General features: G+C 40.5%; 1 protein-coding gene across 5 annotated transcripts in view; it reads left to right on the top strand.

Moving 5' to 3' along the window:
- Window positions 1-19,954, top strand: part of SIK3 (SIK family kinase 3) — a 258,789-nt gene that overhangs the window by 163,742 nt on the left and 75,093 nt on the right. For all 5 annotated transcript variants that reach the window (XM_025355478.1, XM_025355477.1, XM_025355474.1 and 2 more), the window contains one exon: window positions 9,312-9,473. In XM_025355478.1, coding sequence (XP_025211263.1) covers window positions 9,312-9,473 — 162 coding nt within the window. The remainder of the gene's footprint in view (window positions 1-9,311; window positions 9,474-19,954) is intronic.

The raw sequence follows: 19,954 nt of genomic DNA, 5'->3' as shown, positions 1-19,954 counted from the left end.
TGAAGAGTTCTAAGTTAAATGAATGAGACGACCAAAGAAGTGTGTTAGAATAACTGGTGACAATGTAAAGGATGATGGAAGAAAGGGAAACATGAAGGATGGAGAGGAGGAGGCATACTGTTTCAATGTAAGTCGAAAATTTAGCATATTGTGTAAGTAACTGGATGTTAAGAGTGGGGAAGAAAGAGGAGTTGAAGATGATTCCAAAGTTTCTTTCATGGACATCTAGATGATCGTAAAAGGGATTCAGGAGGAGAACTAGGTTACAGCAGGAAAATAAAGAGAACATTAGTTCAGGCCAGGCACGTTGGCTCATGCCTGTAATCCCAGCACTTTGGAAGGCCGAGATAGGTGGATTACTTGAGGTAAAGAGTTTGAGACCAGCCTGACCAACATGGTGGAACCCCGTCTCTACTAAAAATACAAAAATTAGCTGGGCCTGGTGGCACCTGTTGTCCCAGTGACTTGGGAGGCTGAGATAGGAGAATCACTTGAACCTGGGAGGCAAAGGTTGCAGTGAGGCGAGATCGCACCACCCCACTTCAGCCTGGATGACAAAGTGAGTCTCTATCTCAAACAAACAAACAAAGAGAACGTTAGTTCAGTTTTGTCCATGTTAAATTTATATATCTTTCAAATTTTTTTAAATTATAAAAATAAAGATGGGATCTCGCTATGTTGCCCAGGCTGATCTTGAACTCCTGGACTCAAGTGATCCTCCCACCTTGGCCTCCCAATGTGCTGGGATCACAGGTGTGAGCCACCACACCTGACCTAAATTTAGATATCTTTATGACACCTAGATGAAGTTTTTCAATAGACATTTGAAAACAGGATTTTGGAGCTCAGGTGGTTAAGTGACTAGAAACAGTGAATTTGGAAGCCGTTAGCCTTATGTATTGGTGTTAGTTACCATCTCATGCTAGATAAAATTCCCTGGAGACGTGTATTTGAGCTGTTCCCTTTGGAAGACTAGTTAGAGCTAGGATTGCAACATTTTGATAGTCAATATTTTAAAAAATCAAAAGGTACCTCTGTTGACTTGGAGCGTGCAGATTATACTAGCATCTGGTTAGAACCTCTGTTACAGGATTAGCAAACCAACTATTGCTAATACCTTGGTGTAGCATGAGAAACATTGGTACTATATGAGAAAACTTGAATAACATTTTTGAAAGGCCTTTTGTAAGAAATGAGATTCTATTTCAAAGGCTGCCTGGGTTTATGCTTAGTCTAGAAATACTTTTTAAGAAGCCATAAGAAAACAAATCCTTCCTTATACATTACTGTGAATGGACTTGATATGCAAAGTATGGCATGTTTTTTATGAAGACAACTTAAAAAGTGTGTAGTTTACAAACCTTGTTTAATAGCAAAATGAAGAGTAAAAAATGTGTTTTTGTAAAAGCTTATAGTCTCTTCTCTCATTGGTATTCCTTGAGTTAATTTATAATAATAAATTAATAAGTAATTAACATCGTTAATAATAATTTATCATTATTAATAGTAGTTCAAATATAAGGTCTTGCCTTGTTGCCCAGGCTGGAGTGCAGTGACATGATCATAGCTCACTGCAGCCTCGAACTCCTGGGTTCAAGTGATCCTCCTGCCTCAGCCTCTCAACAGATTACTGGGTGCATACCACCATGCCTGGCTAATTTTGTTTGTTTGTTTTCTGAGACCGGGTCTCACTCTGTCGCCCATGCTGGAGTGCAGTGGCATGATCTCGGCTCACTGCCACCTCTGTCTCCCAGGTTCAAGCGATTCTCCTGCCTCAGCCTCCCAAGTAGCTGGTACTATAGGCATGTGCCACCACACCCGACTAATTTTTTTTTGTATTTTGAGTAGAGATGAGGTTTTGCCATGTTGACCAGGCTGGTCTCGAACTCCTGACCTCAGGTGGTCCACCTACCTCTGCCTCCCAAAGTGCTGGGATTATAGACGTGAGCCACCATGCCTGGCCTATGCCTGGCTGATTTTTAAATTGTTTGTAGCAATGGGGTCTTGCTTTGCTGCTCAGGCTGGTCTTTAAGTGCTGGGATTATAGGCGTGAACCACCATGCCTGGCCTAATCTATAATTATTAAGTATCCATCGTAGGCAGAGTACGATTTTATGTGTAATAATGAGGCATAGAAAAAAATTAAAATAGTTCTAGTTCCACATTTTCAAAACTAAAGCATATCCTGTGATAATGTGTTTCACAAAGAAATTGTGTTTTCTCAAAACTCTCAAGGAAAAGTTTAGTTTGTTTGGAAGAGACAGAAGAAAATTTAGTGTGCTTTTTGCTTGTATACCAAGTACAGACTTGGATATATGAAGATAGGTCATATATGTTAGTGTGCCTTTTTGGATTAGTTGGGAAGACTCTTGAATTCATTCAGGTGAGCAATACCTTTTAGCATTCATTTTGCTAATAAAATCTAAGGTTCAGGAAATAGTTTTAATAAACAGGGATAGGAGTGTGTTCAATCATCTTTTGTTCTTTTAATAGATACTTATTAAGTGCTTAATATGTGTCAGATACCGTTCCTTGTACTAGGTACAGTATTGAACAAAATGGCAAGAATGCCTGCCCTCATGGAGCTTGTTTCCTAGTGGAGAAGACAGGTAATACACAAACGAAGTAGGTAGAATGTGTCATTTGTTGGAAATGATAAGGTGCGGAGGGGAAGTGAATATGAAATTGAAATATCAGGAGGTAAGCTGACAATGGAGATGGGGAAGACCTCTCTGAGAAGGTTGTACTTTTGTAAAAGATCATGCAGCTATTTGGGGAAGATCATTTCAAGTAGAAAGAATAGAAAGAACAAAGGCCCGGTGGCAGGAGTATTTCTGCTGTGTTTGAGAAATAGCAAGGTGGCATATGTGGAATAGTAGGATGAGAGAGCCAGGGAAAGAAGGTGAGGTCAGAGGTCATGAGCTGGGAACCCATTGGAGGGTTTGACAGGAAAAATGATGTGATCTTATTTAAGATTTGAAAGAATTACCCTGCTACATAGAAATGCAGACTTAATTGTTTGAGTGTAGGAGTTTGAGGCTGCAGTGAGCCATGATCGAGCCACTGCACGCCAACGTGGGCAACAGAGCAAGACCTTGTCTCTTGAAAGAGAAAGAGAGGAAGAAAGAAAAGAGAAAATGCAAATTTATATTCATATAAAATTCTTTACACAATTGTTTAATTGTTGATAGCAGCTTTCTTTGTAATAGCTAAGAACTGGAAACAACCAAAATGTCCTTCAGTGGGTGAATGGATAAGGAAACTCTTGTACATCTATTCCATGCTATACTACTCAACAGTAAAAACCAGCAAATGGGGCCAGGTGTGGTGGCTCACGCCTGTAATCCCAGCACTTTGGGAGGTTGAGGCGGGCGGATCATGAGGTCAGGAGTTCAAGACCAGCCTGGCCAATATGGTGAAACCCCGTCTCTACTAGAAATACAAAAATTAGCCGGGTGTGGTGGCACACGCCTGTAGTCCCAGCTACTCGGGAGGCTGAGGCAGGAGAATCACTTGAACCTGGGAGGTGGAGGTTGCAGTGAGCCAAGATTGTGCCACTGCACTCCATCCTGGGTGACAGAGTGAGACTCTGCGTCAAAAAAAAAAAAAAAAAAGCAGCAAATGGTTAATAGACACATCAACTTGGATGGGTCTTAAGGACATTATGGTGACTAAAAATATTAGGCCAGGCATGGTGGCTCATGCCTGTAATCCCAACACTTTGGAAGGCCTGGGCAGGAATATCACTTGAGCCCATGAGTTTGAGACCAGCTTGGTCAACTTGGTGAAACCCCATCTCTAAATAATTAGCTAGGCATGGTGGCAGATGCTTGTAGTCCTAGCTGCTTGGGAGGCTGAAGTGGGAGGAGGTCAAGGCTGCAGTGAGCCATGATCTTGCCACTGTAATCCAGCTTGAATGACTCTGTCTCAAAAAACAAACACAAGAAAATAAAAAAGCCAATCTCAAAAGGTCGCTGACTGTATGATTCTGTTTATATAGTGTTCTTAAAATGATGAAATTACATAAATGGAAAACAGATTAGTGGTTTCTAGGAATTAGGGATGGTGGGGCATAGAGGAACAAGCGTGACTGTATAGGGGTAGTGCAAAGGAGATATGTGTGGTGGTGAAATATTTTTGTATCTTTTTTTGATACAAAAAATTGAACAGGGGAAGAGTACTCAGTAATGACTGAGTCCTAATAGTTGTCATTGCTCTTGTAGTAATTGCAGTGGTTGTTCCACAAATCTACACATGTGATAAAGTGACATAGAACTATACATACACATTGTACCCATGTCAAATTCTGGGTTTTGATATTGTTCTATAATTATATAAGATTTAACCATTGGAGGACACTGGGCAAAGGGTACACGGGACCTCTCTGCACTGTCTTTGCAATTTCCTGTGAATCTATAATTATCTCAAAATAAAAAGTTTTAAAGAAAAGATTACTACCTTGGCTGCTCTTTTGAGGAGTAATCCTACGAGATTTTTGCAGAAATCTAGCAGCAAGGTAGTTGCTGTTAAATGAGGCTGGTGGCACTAGAGTGGAGTGAAGACACGAGTGAGAAATAGGTGGATTCTGAATATGATTTGAATGTAGAGTTAATAGAATTTGCTGATGGAGAGGATGCAGGGTGTGAGAGAAAGAGAAGAATGAAAGATGCCATAAAAGTTTTTGGCCTGGTCAATGGAAGAGCGAAGAAAAGAGATAGTAACAAGAAGCAGCAACAAGTCAAGAAGCCCGGTAAGAGGTAGTCGGATTCTTGGCAAGGAAGACAAAATGACAAACCGTCTTCCTCTGGTCAGTGGCAGCTGCGCCTGGGAGTTAGAGGACAATAGGATATGAAAGTGAGTGCACTCTTATTAACCTGCTTAGGGGGAGCTGTGTTAGCTTGGCCTCGCCCTGCTTTTTTGGAAAGAAGCGTTTGTTTGATAAACAGGAAGTCGTTTCCATGGGTGTAGGAAGAAGAAATGATAGAACTGAGTGGCACAGCAAATAACTACTAGCTGTGGTTAGTTTGGAATTGGCAGAACTTTTTTCAGGTAGTCACCTAAGATGAAGATGAGCACACATACTGCCTTTCCCCCTTTCTAGGCTGGGTTAATTCTTCACTGAATTGTGATGTTTCTGCCTATTGCTCATCCTGCTGTCAGGGTATGTTCGTTTTCAGCTAGTGTTTTGCATCAGCTATGAGTAGACTTAGCAGACAAATGGAGACACTGTCTGTTTAGAGTGGAAAAGTGACTTATTTTAAGAAATGTTGGCTCCCCACCACTATCCCATTAGTGGCATACCTCTGACACTCCACTGAAGCTGGCCTAGGGAAGCTAAGACTGGCTTCTGTGTATTTTTGCTCTTTGAAAGGTCAGAACCTAAATGTACCACAAGATATTTTCTTCCTGAGTAAGATCGGGACAAAATTACAAACAGTGAATTCTGAAGCAAACTTACGTGCTGGTGCTCTAATGCTTTAGAAACTTCAAAATCAATTTCCTCTACTTCTAACAATATTACTCTTTGTGGGGTCTGTAAATCTCTTAGTATCAGTTACTTCTTTTCATTTTGCAAGGAAGGGCAGACCAAAAAGATTTAAAGAAGACCAATGCCAAATCATGGTCATGGGAAAGTGAGAAAGAGAATTTAAACTCTTTTTACTTTTGAAAAGCACTTGAAACAGGAGAGCCATTTTTTTTCCCTTTTAGCCGAGAGTTACCTCATCCCTGTCTGGGTACATGTTTGGAGTGAAGCTGTGGTCAAAGAAAACTTTAAATTTGTCCCAGGCCTATAATGGCAACTAAATAGATAAGTAGTTGATTGATGGTGAAAAAAGCTTAGTGTGGTGGACTTGATTTTACGCAGCAGGTGTCTAATTGAGGTTTGTTTAAATTGGTGGGGGTGGGGAGGGGGCAGGACTCTAGCTGAGGGCATGGCTGCAGTGTGGATGATTGGGATGAGGATATGGGTAGTATTTGTGGCTCAGTATTTAGGAGAGCTAGTTCACTGAATTGCCTGGAAGAAGCAGAACAACTCTAGAGTTCCTTGCAATTTGAGTTTATCCGGACAAGGTTCAACATGTATTTTGCTTTGCATATTGAGTGGATTCAGAAGCCATTTGGTTTCATTTGCCTTCTGAAAGTACTGCAGTATTTGTTAAAATGCTGTGACTATGTGTTAAGTCCAGACTGGGCTACAGCTCTGGATTTCTTCACTGAAAGTTAAATATCACGTTTGAACTTGAAGAATGTTTGCTGCCTGCCTCTAGAGCATATACGAATATAAAGCAGCCATTTGTCAGCAGGCAGCTGAAAGGCGATTTTCAGCAGGGACTGAAAACCACTGCAGGCCACTGGCTTCCTGGCACACCCACTAGACCTCGTGGGTTTACAGTGAAAGCAAACCAGTGGGAGTAGGGGTTGGGGGGATAAGATGGGCAAAAATCAGAGGAGAGGCTGAGTCTGAATGCGAGTGAGCCACTGGGAGGGGCTTGCATGTGAAGAGCACAGTGCTCCCAAAGAGAAGAAAACTTGAACCCCAAACACAATGACTGGGAGCAAATATCTAATGCAAACACTTAAAAAAAAAAAGTGATTTGTTCCGAAGTGTATTTAGAGTCCAGGGGAAAAAAAAGTGATTTGTTTGTCTTCTTTGTATCTATAAATATAGGGGTACTGAAGGTAACTTTGGGGAAAGTATTATAGTTTAAGCTGTGTTACCCAGTGCGCTCTTACAGACACCTTTTAACCAGAACTATTAACAGGGACATTCGATGTATAGAAAATCACCTTTAAGCTCTACAGAATCCTGAAGGACTTTGTGCTCTATTAACTAGATGCTTAAGTATTCCCTATATAGTATTGAGTGGACCTTTTCAAAAATGTCTTTTGCAACATCTTTGAAAGTTAAGGTTTTGACATGTGATACTCTTAATGAGAGTACGCGTTTATTCCCAAATATTCTGTTCTTCCTTTGGGTATAGCATGGAACAGAGTTTACTTGTATTTAGAAGATCAAGAGGCGGGGATATTGGCAGGATAAATGATTTGTCCAGGGACAACTGATGTGTCACTGTAGAGATAAAACAGAACTAGGCTGCATTCCAGCAGCTCTGGCCTGTATAACAGTTTTGAGAACTTTCCAATCACTTTAGGAAAACAAGGTACTTAGAAATTTATAAAGAGTTTCTTAATAAAAGAAAATCACTTATTTTGGAAATTGTGAAATTAATCATTCTGCAGCATTTAAGAAGCGCTTTGATGTGTTCTGGTAATTAGTATTTACTGCCAGATGAATGTCTCTTGGGCATTTTAATTAATGGGTAGCTTGGCCAAATGAGCTTCTGATGGTAAACCTTCATAAGGGTTTATTTTTATGTTTCTCAAGAATAGCTGTCTCTTCAAAGCTCTTTAATTAGACAAGGTTTAGCAACTAAAACATATTATTAGAATAATTAGGCCTTGGGTTAAGAGAAATAGGGGGTCAAAGGAGCAGGTACTGTTATAAAATGGCCTCTTAAAACATAGCGTTCTACCTCTGATGGACGGCCAGTTCTTTCACAGCTTCTGTTAAGTTACTGCCCCTAGTTTGGACTTCGTGTTGTTTAAAGTTCATAGCAGACCTCACTGGAAGCCTCAACACACCCGAGTGGGAGCTTACTTATCCCCACCTCTGACCTCCTGGGGAAAGCTTGATTCTAGTCCTTTTAACTGCTAAGTGGAAGACTTCTTATTTTCTCCTTTTTTTCCTATTAAATTGGTAATCTTGGCTATAACAATGACTTGTATTTTTGAGGGAGATGCTTCAAAAGCCTTGTGTGTGGTGAACAAAAATTACAATAATTCCTTAGAGGATCTTTTTAAATGATTTATATTATCTACATATAAGATATGTTCTTAAAGTGACTATCGTATTTGCATTCCCAAATGTTATATACCTTGTGGTCAGAATGCAGTTTGAATTATTTTACAATCTGCTCTGTAGATGAGCTGGCATCTAGGTCCCCTTCAGCCTTCTCCCCTGCCATTTCTTGCCACAAGCACTCAGTCTTGGCAGTTATTGCTAGTAAATATGTGCCACCCTGAACTTCCTCTTTGTGGTGAAGGAAAGATACACCTGACTGGTCCTGAGAGGGAGTGAGATGTCACCAAAACAATTGTGTATTCTTACCAAAACTACTGTTGATAAATCACAATGTATTTATCTGTGTTCCCTCAGTTTTCACTTTCCTACTATCTCAGGATGCTTAGGATGGCAAATATGTCCTTTTCCCAGCTAGATCAGTTGATTAAAGGACAGTGCTCATGAGGCCATTAGACATTTCTAACAGAGCAACTGTATCATAGCTGACATTTCTAATCCCACTAGCTGTCATGACCTGTATGTGTTGTTGGTTTGATAAAGAACTGAGTCAAAGATACGTATGTCATTGGTTTGGTATAAACCTACTGCTATTATTGGAAAGTTCTTAAAGAACCTGCTAATCCATCAAATCATTTTTGAATATTGAGGATAGCCTGCTGTATAGTATTATAGATTTTATCACATGTAAATTCTTTTGATATGCCTTAGTTAACAACATGGCCAATGAAATGATTTTATTTAAGTTGGTAGAAACTTCACTTGGTTTTTCATTGATGTTATCTGTAAAAATTAACATTCTTTAAGAACCATTTGGTAAGCCCCATAAATGCAGATATAAAGATGTAGGTATATCACTGTTCGCTCCAGAGAACAGTTACCAAGTAAATGTGTTTTTATGTCAAATCTAAGAACTTTGAGAAAGCAGAAAAGATAGTAACCAAAACAGAGTGTTCTATCGAGCAGTTTTCTCCCCTTAGCAGTGACTAATTTCTGTCCACCCTTTCCTTAAATGATTGAATATTGGGGCCTTGCTTTTTTACCTCCTCTTTAACACAGGAAATATTTCTGATACTTATCTTCATGTGTGTGTTTGCTCATGTCTGTGCAATCTTCTGCAGTGGGGATATGAAAAGAAAGGTACTGAGTTCTATGACCCTTGAAAAACACCGTATAACCCTCAGAACTCTCTCTTCCTAATGAAAGTACTAGTGTGTTCTTATGCATACTTTTGTATAACAGGATTTATACTTATAATAGTTTGGCTACGTATTACTAATGAATTTTGATAGATGCAAACCAGGACTATCAATGTGTTGTTCTCTCGTTGTTCATTTCGCCTCTTTCACTCACTTACTTGAGAGGGCCCCTTGTAGCCCTCCTTAAGTCTACCTTTTGAAATTACCCAAGTGTCCAAAATGAAAACTGACTGTATTCTTCTTCAACACAGACCACCTGGTGGCCCATGGTAGAATGGCAGAAAAGGAGGCCCGTCGGAAGTTCAAACAGATCGTCACAGCTGTCTATTTTTGTCACTGTCGGAACATTGTTCATCGTGATTTAAAAGCTGAAAATTTACTTCTGGATGCCAATCTGAATATCAAAATAGCAGGTGAGAACTGTACTGAGGATGTCAGATAGGGACAAAGGAGCTTTTCCTTGGGGTTCTTTAAGCAAGGGATTATCTGTTTCCATCTCTTCAGAAAGAACTATTGTGAAAGTAAGGAAAATTTAAGATGAAAAGCAAATAGCCTGAAAATTGATAAACTTTAAAAGTACTCCCCCCACTGGCCACCCCCCGCTTTTTTTGGTTGTTGAGTCTTATTGTCGCCCAGGCTGCAGTGCAACAGTATAGTCTTGGCTCACTATAGCCTCCATCTCCCAGGTTCAAGCGATTCTCCTGCCTCAGCCTCCCAAATAACTGGGATTACAGGTGAGCATCACCACACCTGGCTAATTTTTATATTTTTAGTAGAGTCGGGGTTTCGCCATGTTGGCCAGGCTGCTCTCGAACTCCTGACCTCTAGTGATCCGCCTGCCTTGGTCTCCCAAAGTGCTGGGATTACAGGCGTGAGCCACCATACCCGGCCTATTTATTTTTAATTTAGTATCAGCTGGAACTAGGCTGGGGAGAAAGAAGGGAAAGGGTGATATTTAAAATACTATTACTTTGGTTAACGGGTTCTTTTTTAAATAATAAGAAATAAAATATGTAATAAAGTAGAAAGGAAAACTGCTAAAATTGTATACCCTCTCACCTTCACTTAAGAAGGTTGATTTATGTCACTGCTGACACAGAGCATACTTATTCTAAAGGCTGTAATTTTATGATAATTTAGGAAAAATAGATCTTAGAGTGGCTTATAGGCAGTCCAGCTTTTTGTCTTCTCAAATTTTACTAGTCTGCTTATCTGACAGTGCCTTAAAAGCACTTTTCACTGCCTCGATCTGTTCATGCTTTAGTAAACTATCAGCATTTTGCCTAATGAATACAAACTCACCATTTACTGATAAAAGAAAGTGACTGCAGTCTATAGAGAAACTGTAAATATGAAAATAAGCCATTTATGTTTGCTGACACTTTCTGGTATAGCATCATGTATCCTCTGTCTCCCTGATAAAAGGAGGGGCATCTCATGTAGAAAACTGAAATATAGCTAGAATGTAATTGTCTTGAAAAGGCAAGGTATAAAGCAGTTCTAAGGATTTTCTTCCTTAGTAGAGGTGAGATTTGAGAGTTTGGATTTTTATCATAGGTCAAAGTTACCTAAGGGTACCTTTGCAGAGTCACAATTCTTCTGAGAGTTGCTTTTGTGTAGATAAGCCCGTTCACTTTTACATCCTGGAGCATCACCTAGCTTTTTATTTATCTGAAGCTGACAGCTACACTTTTGTTTAGAACTTTCACATCGTTTATAAGTTCTTTGAGTCCTGCGCTAGCTTATTACCGAGTAACACAGGAATTAAAGACTTTCTTTATCTTACATAAAATCATGTTTTTCTTGCTCTCATGTCTGTTTTATTTTCTCTAAAGCTCTCTAGACATTGGTGGTTCCCACAGAGGTGTGTGGCATGGAAAAGCCTGGCAATTTCAAACCTTCTTTTGTTATTATTTGTTGGAGCTTCAATTAAATTAATAGTAATAATACCTAATAAACTTCACAACCCTTAAAACTGTAATAAAAGATTGATTAATGTCTCATTATTACTATAACAAATTACCACAAACTTAGTGACTTGAAAAAACAGATTTGTTAGCCTGTAGTTCTGGAGGTCAGAAGTCCAAGCTGGGTCTCACAGGGTGAAAGTGAAGATAGCAGCAAGGACTGTTCCTCCTGGAGGCTCTGAAGGAAAAATGTGTCCTTGCCTTTTTTAGCTTCTAGAGGTCACCTGCATTCTTTAGCTCAGCCCCTTCCTTCCATCACTCCAACCTATGGCTTCCATCGTCACATCTCCTACTCCTAATTCCAACCCTCCTGCTTCCCTCTTGCAAGAACCTTTGTCATTATATTGGGCTGTCTCAGATAACCCAGGACCATCTCTCTCCCACGCCCACCGTTTTTTGTTTTTGTTTTCGAGACAGAACCTCATTCTTTCACCCAGGCAGGAGGGCAGTGATGTGATCTCAGCTCACTGCAACCTCAGCCTCCTGAGTATCTGGGACTACAGGTACACACCCCATGCCCAGGTAACTTTTGTATTTTTAGTAGAGATGGGGTTTTACCATGTTGGCCATGCTGGTCTCGAACTCCTGGCCTCCAGCGATCCGCCCACCTTGGCCTCCCAAAGTGCTGGGAGCCACCATGTCCGGCCTCATCTCCCCATTTTAAGATCCTTAATCCTGTTAATACAGGTCCCTTTTACCATGTATGGTAACACATTCCCAAGTATGGGGGATTGGGATATAGATGTATTTGGGGGGGCCATTATTCAACATGCCACAAATGTCCTTGTAAGGCTCTTTGGATTATAGATTTAGGGTAGTGAGTTAAAAGAAGGCCCCGTGGACACGTGCCACCCACTCTGCACTGACCGGCCCACCTGGGTAGCAGAGGACACCCCCACTCCCCCAAGCATTGAAGACATAGTTTATTTCCTCGTATCCTTTCTCCCTTGGGTGTAGTTGCGGTGGGGAAGGAGGGAAGGATGGGATGATCTCCATTCCTTGGGCTCTGCATCCGAGTCCGTGGTGTGCCACTGTACTGGGAGCTGTGGGGCCTGCTGCAGTGGGAGTGTGTGGAACACCTTGACCAAAGGGGAGTTTTGTCTTGTGTGTTTTGAAAAAGTCTTAATGAAGGGAATGTTGTTCATTCTTAGTAGTATAGTTTGCAGTTCTTAATGGCAAATAGTAAGTTTCAGTAGAAAACAAAACAAAAAGAAGGCCCTCTTTATATTCTCTAGTTTTATTTTCCCTCCGCTGACCCAAAGTTAAAAATTTTCTTAATGGTCCCTTGGTTCTTGATTTTGAATTTAGGATCATTTTGATTTAGTTAAATAAATTTCTTTTTTTTTTTTTTTTTTTTAGATGGAATCTCGCACTGTTGCCCAGGCTGGAATGCAGTGGTGCAATCTCCGCTCACTGCAACCTCTGTCTCCTAGGTTCAAGCGATTCTCCTACCTCAGCCTCCTGTGTAGCTGGGATTACAGGCATGCGCCACCAAGTTCGGCTAATATTTTGTATTTTTAGTAGAGACAAGTTTTACTATGTTGACCAGGCTGGTCTTGAACTCCTGACCTCGTGGGATCTGCCTGCGTCAACCTCCCAAAGTGCTGGGATTATAGGCCTGAGCCACCACGCCTGGCCATTAAGGAAATTTCTATATCCTTTAGTTTTTACTTTGAGAAACTCAGAGTAAAAACAGAGATTATTGATAATTGAAATTGGAAACTCTACTGAAATTTTTGGGTAAAGAGATTTTTAAAGGCTTTTTGTTGTTGTTGTTGTTGTTGTTAATAGTTAAATTCAAGGAGTCACAATGAGAGTGTCTACCTGCTGATATGTAATTACAGACTGCGGAGTGCTGGCAGCCAGCCTTGGGCTCTCTCTGTGTTAACACATATACTTTGGCAAGATTTTTGAGTTCGTTAACCCAAAGTGTACATTTTTATTATTTGTTTTAAGAGCAAAACAAAAAAATATATGAGGACCTCTAGTTTTGCGGCCTGCTACAATACCTAACATTAGCTTTGCTCATACATTCTTTCTGTTACATGCCATCATTACTCAGTTTCTCAGTCATTGCCTGAACCTCCTTTCTTGCACATAAATTAAATAGAATTCTCATTCTCACCTCCCAGTTCTTTTTTGAACTTAATGGACTAGTGGGAGAAATACTTCTAGTTGAAGCCAACTAGAACATGACTAATTTTGGAGAGGTAGGTTGGATGTTTTTGACAGGATGAGGTCAGATAGGTAACGAAATCAACTTTAATTCTAAAAGCCAAAAGTAACTTTCAGATTCCTGATCTTTTCAATGGCCTCCCTTTTGGTAAAGTATTTTAAATCTCAGTAAGAAGAAACTACTATATATGAAAGAAACATGCGAGAGAGAAAAAGGTTTTTTTGGTTTTATTTTAAGAAGTTAGTCTTGGCTGGGCGTGGTGGCTCACACCTGTAATCCCAGCACTTTGGGAGGCCAAGGTGGGCAGATCACCTGAGGTCAGGAGTTTGAGACCAGCCTGGCCAACGTGGTGAAAACCCGTCTCTACGAAAGTACACAAATTAGCTGGGCATGATGGCGGATGCCTGTAATCCCAGCTACTCGGGAGGCTGAGATGGAAGAATCACTTGAACCCAGGAGGCAGAGGTTGCAGTGAGCCGAGATTACGCCATTGCACTCCAACCTGGGCGAGAGAGCGAGACTCCATCTCAAAAAAAAAAAAAGAAAAAGAAAAGAAGGAGAAGTTAGTCTTAAGCAGTTCATCTTTAAAATAATCATATATGTTATAGTAGCAAAATAACTTGGAACTAATAAAACTCAGGAAGTATAAAAGATTCATGTTTTCTTTATGCCATTGTTTAAGTGATTTTAATGAAAGTAATCATGCATCCAGTTTTGTGTAGAAGATGAATAAATCGGTCTATGGATATTTGTGTTTACATTAATTTATTTTTACTTTTTGTATTAATGTGGTGATTTACATTTGATACTGTTTATTTGTTTGTTTTGTAGAGACAGGATCTCACTATGTTGCCTAGGCTGGTCTCAAACTCCTGGCCTCAAGCGATTCTCCTGCCTTGGCCTCCCAAAGTGCTAGGATTATAGGTGTGAGCCACTATGACCACCCCTTCCCTCTCTTTTTTTAAGAAACTGAGTCACCTTCTGTTGCCCAGGCTGGAATGCAGTGGCATAATCATAGCTCACTGCAGCCTCAACCTCCTGGGCTCAAGTGATCCTCTTGCCTCAGCCTCCTGAGTAGCTGGGACTACAGGCATGTTCCACCACACCTGGCTAATTTAAAAAATTTTTTGTAGAGATGGGGTGTCACTATGTTGCTTAGCCTGGTCTCAAACTCTTGGCCTCAACCAATCCTCCCTCCTTAGCCTCCCAAAGTATTAGGATTACAGGCATGAGCCACATGCCTGGCCTACATTTGATATTTGATACTGTAAAAAGGTAGCTATCACAACTGTCCACACTAGTTCTCTTCAAGAGAATAAATGTTCCCTAGATAGGTAGATATTAGTCATAGATATTATAAGTTATAATTATAGTACAAGTTATATGTTCAGTTATAAATATTATAAGATTCAGCTGAGCAAGGTGGCATGCATCTGTAGTTCCAGCTAGTTGAGATCAAGGCTGAGGCAGGAGTCTCACTTGGACTCAGGAGTCTGAGTCTAGCCTCTAGCCTCATAGTGATACCTTGTCTACTGAAAAAAAAAACCAAAAACGGATTGAACCATTATTCCATTGTTTATGATTTTTTTGTACTTAATTCTTATTTATGAATTTTTGTTCTAGTTCTATTTCTAGAGAGAATAAAGCTCAGGTGAATAACTTTGTTTTATTTCTGGTTTTAGAATTATTAATAACAAATCCATGTTCTTAATGGCAGTAGCAAACCTGTCTTCTGTAGAATTTTTAAAAAGATGTTTCTGTGATTAGTAATACAGAAGCAGCTTTGATCATTTTCAGAATAAAGAACTTTACGACAGGGAGAGGTGGCTCATGCCCATAATCTCAGCACTTTGGGAAGCCGAAGTGGGAAGATCACTTGAGGCCAGGATTTTGAGACCTGGGGCAACATAGTGAGATTCCATCTCCTTTTTATTAAGAAGAAAAAAGAAAAAAAAAAAAAAGAATTTTATTTGTAAAGGCAGTCACCAAGTCTAGAACTAAGAATTTGTGGAGGTAATCTAGAATCTTATCTGTTAATGAAGCCTCCTTACATAATGGCACAGAAGAGAAAAACGAAGTGTGAAACATGACTCCAGCCCTAAAGAACTGAGGCTATTTGGGCAGCAAACATTTAGATCTTTGAAAAGCTAGTAACACCAAAATTATGCTTTGCATATCTATAATGTACTTCACAAAGCATTTTTACAGATATCACCCAATTTTATTATTTGGCATGCAAATATAGCTTATTAAAATCTCTTCACCTTCTGGCACATTTAACTCTCCAAAACCTCTGAATTTCTTGTAAGGAGCACCCAAGCAAGGTATAGAGAATCCCCATGCTGGGAAACGAATAGGATTCTTGGCCTCCGACTTTTAACTTTTCTGGCCTGAGATGTATAAGGATCCACATAGGAGCAGTGGAAGGACGGGGAGGCACAACGCAGCTCAGTCAGCATGGAGCCAGCATCGCTGGATGACAGTACCCTTAACAGCTACGAAATTATAGCTGGATACAATAGAAGAGATGTTACAAGGCACGTCATGACTCATTATCACATTAATTGTACCGTCTAATTAGCATAGGAGTACAGAGGATGACAGAACTACTTTAGTTTGTAAGATTCCACCAGATTGTCAGTTCCACAGGGACTGTAACCATGTCCTGTTTATTGTCACACTCCTACTGGCTCATACCTGCCTGTTCTGTAGCAGGTGCCCCCCGGCTTTGTCGAACTGAAGTTCAGGCAGTACTGATGAGGACATGAATATTGTATTAAGGACGTGGCATTTGAGGTGCGTCCAGTGTCATGTGATTAGGTGATCAGGTGTGAAGGAGAGAATTCCATCAAGTGTTAATAAGGCACCTGTCAGTTGCAGACACTGATCTAGGCACGGGGTACAGCAGCCAGTAAGATAACCCCTTGGAACTAACATTCTAATGGAGAGAAATAGACCGTAAATACAAATAAGCTCTCGTAGGGCTGTGACAAAGATAAACTCGATTAACATGGCAGAATGATTTGTGTGAGAGGTACTGCTTTTAGCCAGGATCTTCAAAATGTTCCATGCAGGAAGAAGAACACTGCGAAGGCCTGAGAGAGATGAATTCAGCATAGAAGAAAGGGGTAGAAGAAAGTCCAGCATGGCTGGAGATAACAGATAAAATGGGAAGTGGAAGAAGTTGGGGTGAGAGAGATGGCAAAGGCCGGTTGCATGTGGTTAGGATGTGGGATTTCATTTAGGTTCCAGTGGGCACTGAGCTGGAGCAGCATGGGCAGCAGTAGAATGCACAAGGTCTATTTGAAGAAAAAAAAAAAAAAAGGATGAGCAGCTCAGTGAAAGGAAAGGTTAAAGGAGGGGAGTCTCCCCGAGAAGGCAGGAGAGGTAAGTGTTTATACTAGATTGAGATCATTTGAATGTAAGACTTATTAATCCAATTCAGTATGGAGAAGGCAAAAAGCTGGAAGCTGAGGGAAGGGAAGGGCCTCCTGGCAATTGGAAGGCCAGTTAAAGGCTGTGAATGGTAAAATCCCGCATGAGGGTGATGGTGGCAGTAGACATGCAAAGGAAGAAAACGGCAACAAATTCAAGAGAGAAAGCAAGCGAGAATTTCTAGGACCAGATAACCAATCATGTGTCTTGGCCAGGAAGAGGGAATTTTGAAAGATATGTTTAGAAAAAAATGAAATTTTCTTACTTATGGATTATATGAAGCTATCAAAAAAATGGTGTTTTTAAAATGGTTGCTGTATTGCTATTTGAAAGTAATTTTAATGTCCTTGTCCCCAAAGATTTAAGTAGCAAGGTGGCTATATTTAAAATAGATTGCCTAGGCCGGGCATGGTGGCTGACGCCTGTAATCCCAGCACATTGGGAGGCCGAGGTGGGCGAAATCACCTGAGGTCGGGAGTTTGAGACCAGCCTGACCAACATGGAGAAACCCCGTCTCTAGTAATACAAAATTAGCCCGGCATGATGGCGCATGCCTGTAATCCCAGCTACTCGGGAGGCTGAGGCAGGAGAATCGCTTGAACCCAGGAGGCGGAGGTTGCGGTGAGCCAAGATCGTGCCATTGCACTCCAGCCTGGGCAACAAGAGTGAAACTCTGTCTCAAAAAAAAAAAAAAATAGATTGCCTAAGAAAAACCTGAAATGTAGCTGGCTTACTCCCTGAAGAAAATTTCTTTCAAATACTCAGACGTTATGAGAATGTTTTGAAAATTGTGGAAACTTTTTTTTTAAACCTAAGGAAGTTGGAAACTTTTGTCTTTAAATGTCGGCTCCCAGAATGGTCTCCATGAGATAGTTTCCACTCCCGTGTTATTGTTTTAGTTGGCAATCAGTAGACAGCAAAGATCAGAAATGCAACTATAGAAAGGCTAATATTCTGGAAAGAATTTTCAGAGCATGGATTTAAGGTACTATGGAAAATTTTGACCTTAATGCAGTGAGAGCTAGATCATTTTATTTTTTTTAGAGAGAAATTAAAACATTTCCTAACTCAATTGACCTTTTACCCTTAGTATGACTATACTGAGGTACCATCATATAGAAAAGAAAGGTTGGAAACCTTGGATTTTTGAGTACCCTTCCACAGTGTGATGATTGACAGTGTCTCTGACTGGTCACAGGAAGTAGTTATGCAGTATTCATTATGTCCATCTAAATTTTATTTCATGATTCTAACGCCCTTTTTTTAGGCTGTCATTCATTGCACCTCACAGGTTGACACGTCCAATAAATTAAGACCATAGAGGCCTTTGTGTTTGTCCTGAATTCAGGTCATAATAGAATGTAGGAATGTTAACAGCTAGACCTGTGTTCTCGCCCTGAAATGGCGTATGACTATTACCAAGAAGCTGCTAAATAACCTTCCTTCATGTTGACCCTTGGGAAAATGAAATTTGAAATACTATCTCTCTTGAATCCTATTCCTGAGACTAGAACTTTACAAATTTATATTCTACTTAATGTCATATCTATATTTTTAAATATTAAGATTATTAACTTAGTTTAACACAGAAGAAACGTTGATGTTACGGGAGGGTGCACTCTATGTAGCCTATGGTTTCATGTAACTCTTGAAACACCGAAGTGTGACACCTGAGGCTGTGTAAACAGAGGCCAGCCTGATGAGCTGAGAATCAAGAATTTGATGCTCAACCATAGATTCCTCTTACTCATACTTCTAGCTTGTGTGAAGTGACTTCTCTATTACTTTTCCTCAGCCTCAAGGATTTTCATGCCATTATCTATTAATTGCATGTCACTTATTTTGGGGATAATTAGAAAAAGGGGGATTGAGAAGTTGAGAATAGAAAAGGGGAGAGAAGCAAAGGGCAGAAAAGAAATGGAAGCTTTTGCTTTGAGGCCTTGTAGGGGGTGGGGGGTGGAAAAAAAGTGTGGGAGAAGCCTGAGCCCGAAAGCTTGCCTCCTCCCTCTACAGGGAGAGGGAGTTGAGCGGAGTGTAAGAGGGTGGATGGCATGTGCTTCTGACCTACCACAGCATCTGGAAATTTCAGACTGCTGTTTGTCTCTGAGACTGTGTTGGGCATAGCATTGAATAAAGTGTGGATCCATAAGTATGTGAAGTGATATTCCGCAGTGTATACATATATCATAACGTGTACGATGTACCCTGTAAATATACACAATTATTGTAACTTGCCCATTAAAATGAAACTGAAAATATAAATAAAACGTGAGCAGTGATGATTAAAAGCCAAAGTTTCATCTTAATCTGTTTAATATCTAGAACACAGAAAAATAAGTTTATCGGCATTTTATTGAAGCTGCAGAAAATGACAGCTTTGAAAAATCTCTAGCAAGCAAGGTATGGTTTAAGGAAATTAGGTGTGCACTTAACCTATAGTTTGTTTCCTTTCCTTTCCTTTCTCCTTTTCCTTCCTTCCTTCCTTCCTTCTTTCCTTCCTTCCTTCCCTCCCTCCCTCCCTCCCTCCTTCTTCTCCTTCTCTATTTTCTTTCTTTTTTTCTTTTCTCTTTTTCTTTCTCTCTCTTTCTTTCTTTTTCTTTCTTTTCTTTCTCTCGCTTTTCTCTCTCCTTCCTTCCCTTCCTCTCCTTCCTTCCTTCCTCCCTCCCTCCCCTCCCTCTCCTCTCCCTCTCCCTTCCTTCCTTCCTTTTTCTTTCTTTTCTTTTTCTTTCTCTCCTTCCTTCTTCCTTCCCCCCCTCCTTCTCCCTCTCTGTTTTCTTTCTCTTTCTTTCTCTCTCTTTCTTTCTTCCTTCCTTCCTTCCTTTCTTTCCTTTCCTTTCCTTTCATTTCTTTCTCTCTCTTTTCTTCTTTCCTTCCTTCCCTCCTTCCCTCCTCTCCTCTCTTCTCTTCTCCTCTCCTCTCCCCCCCTTTCTTTTCTTTTTTCTTTTCTTCCTCTCTCTCTGTCTTTCCCTCTTTCCTCTCTCTCTCTTTCTCTTCCTTCCCTCCCTCCTTCCCTCTCTTCCTCCCTTCGATCCCTCTGTCCCTCCCTGTCACCCAGACTGGAGTGCAATGGTGCAATCATAGCTCACTGTAACCTTGAACTCATGGGCTCAGGGGATTCTCCCACCTCAGCCTCCCAAGTAGCTGGGACTACAGGTGTTTGCTACCATGCCTGGCTAATTTTTAAATTTTTTGTAGAGATGGGATTTTGTTTTGCTGCTCAGGCTGGTCCTGAATTTTTGAGCTCAAGGGATCTTCTTACCCCGCCTCCCTAAGTGTTGGGATTACAAGCATGAGTGACTATGCCCGGCCTCTTACC

Source organism: Theropithecus gelada, chromosome 14 (assembly GCF_003255815.1).
Source record: "Theropithecus gelada isolate Dixy chromosome 14, Tgel_1.0, whole genome shotgun sequence".
Lineage (NCBI taxonomy): Eukaryota > Metazoa > Chordata > Mammalia > Primates > Cercopithecidae > Theropithecus > Theropithecus gelada.
This window is presented reverse-complemented; position numbering and strand designations above follow the sequence as displayed.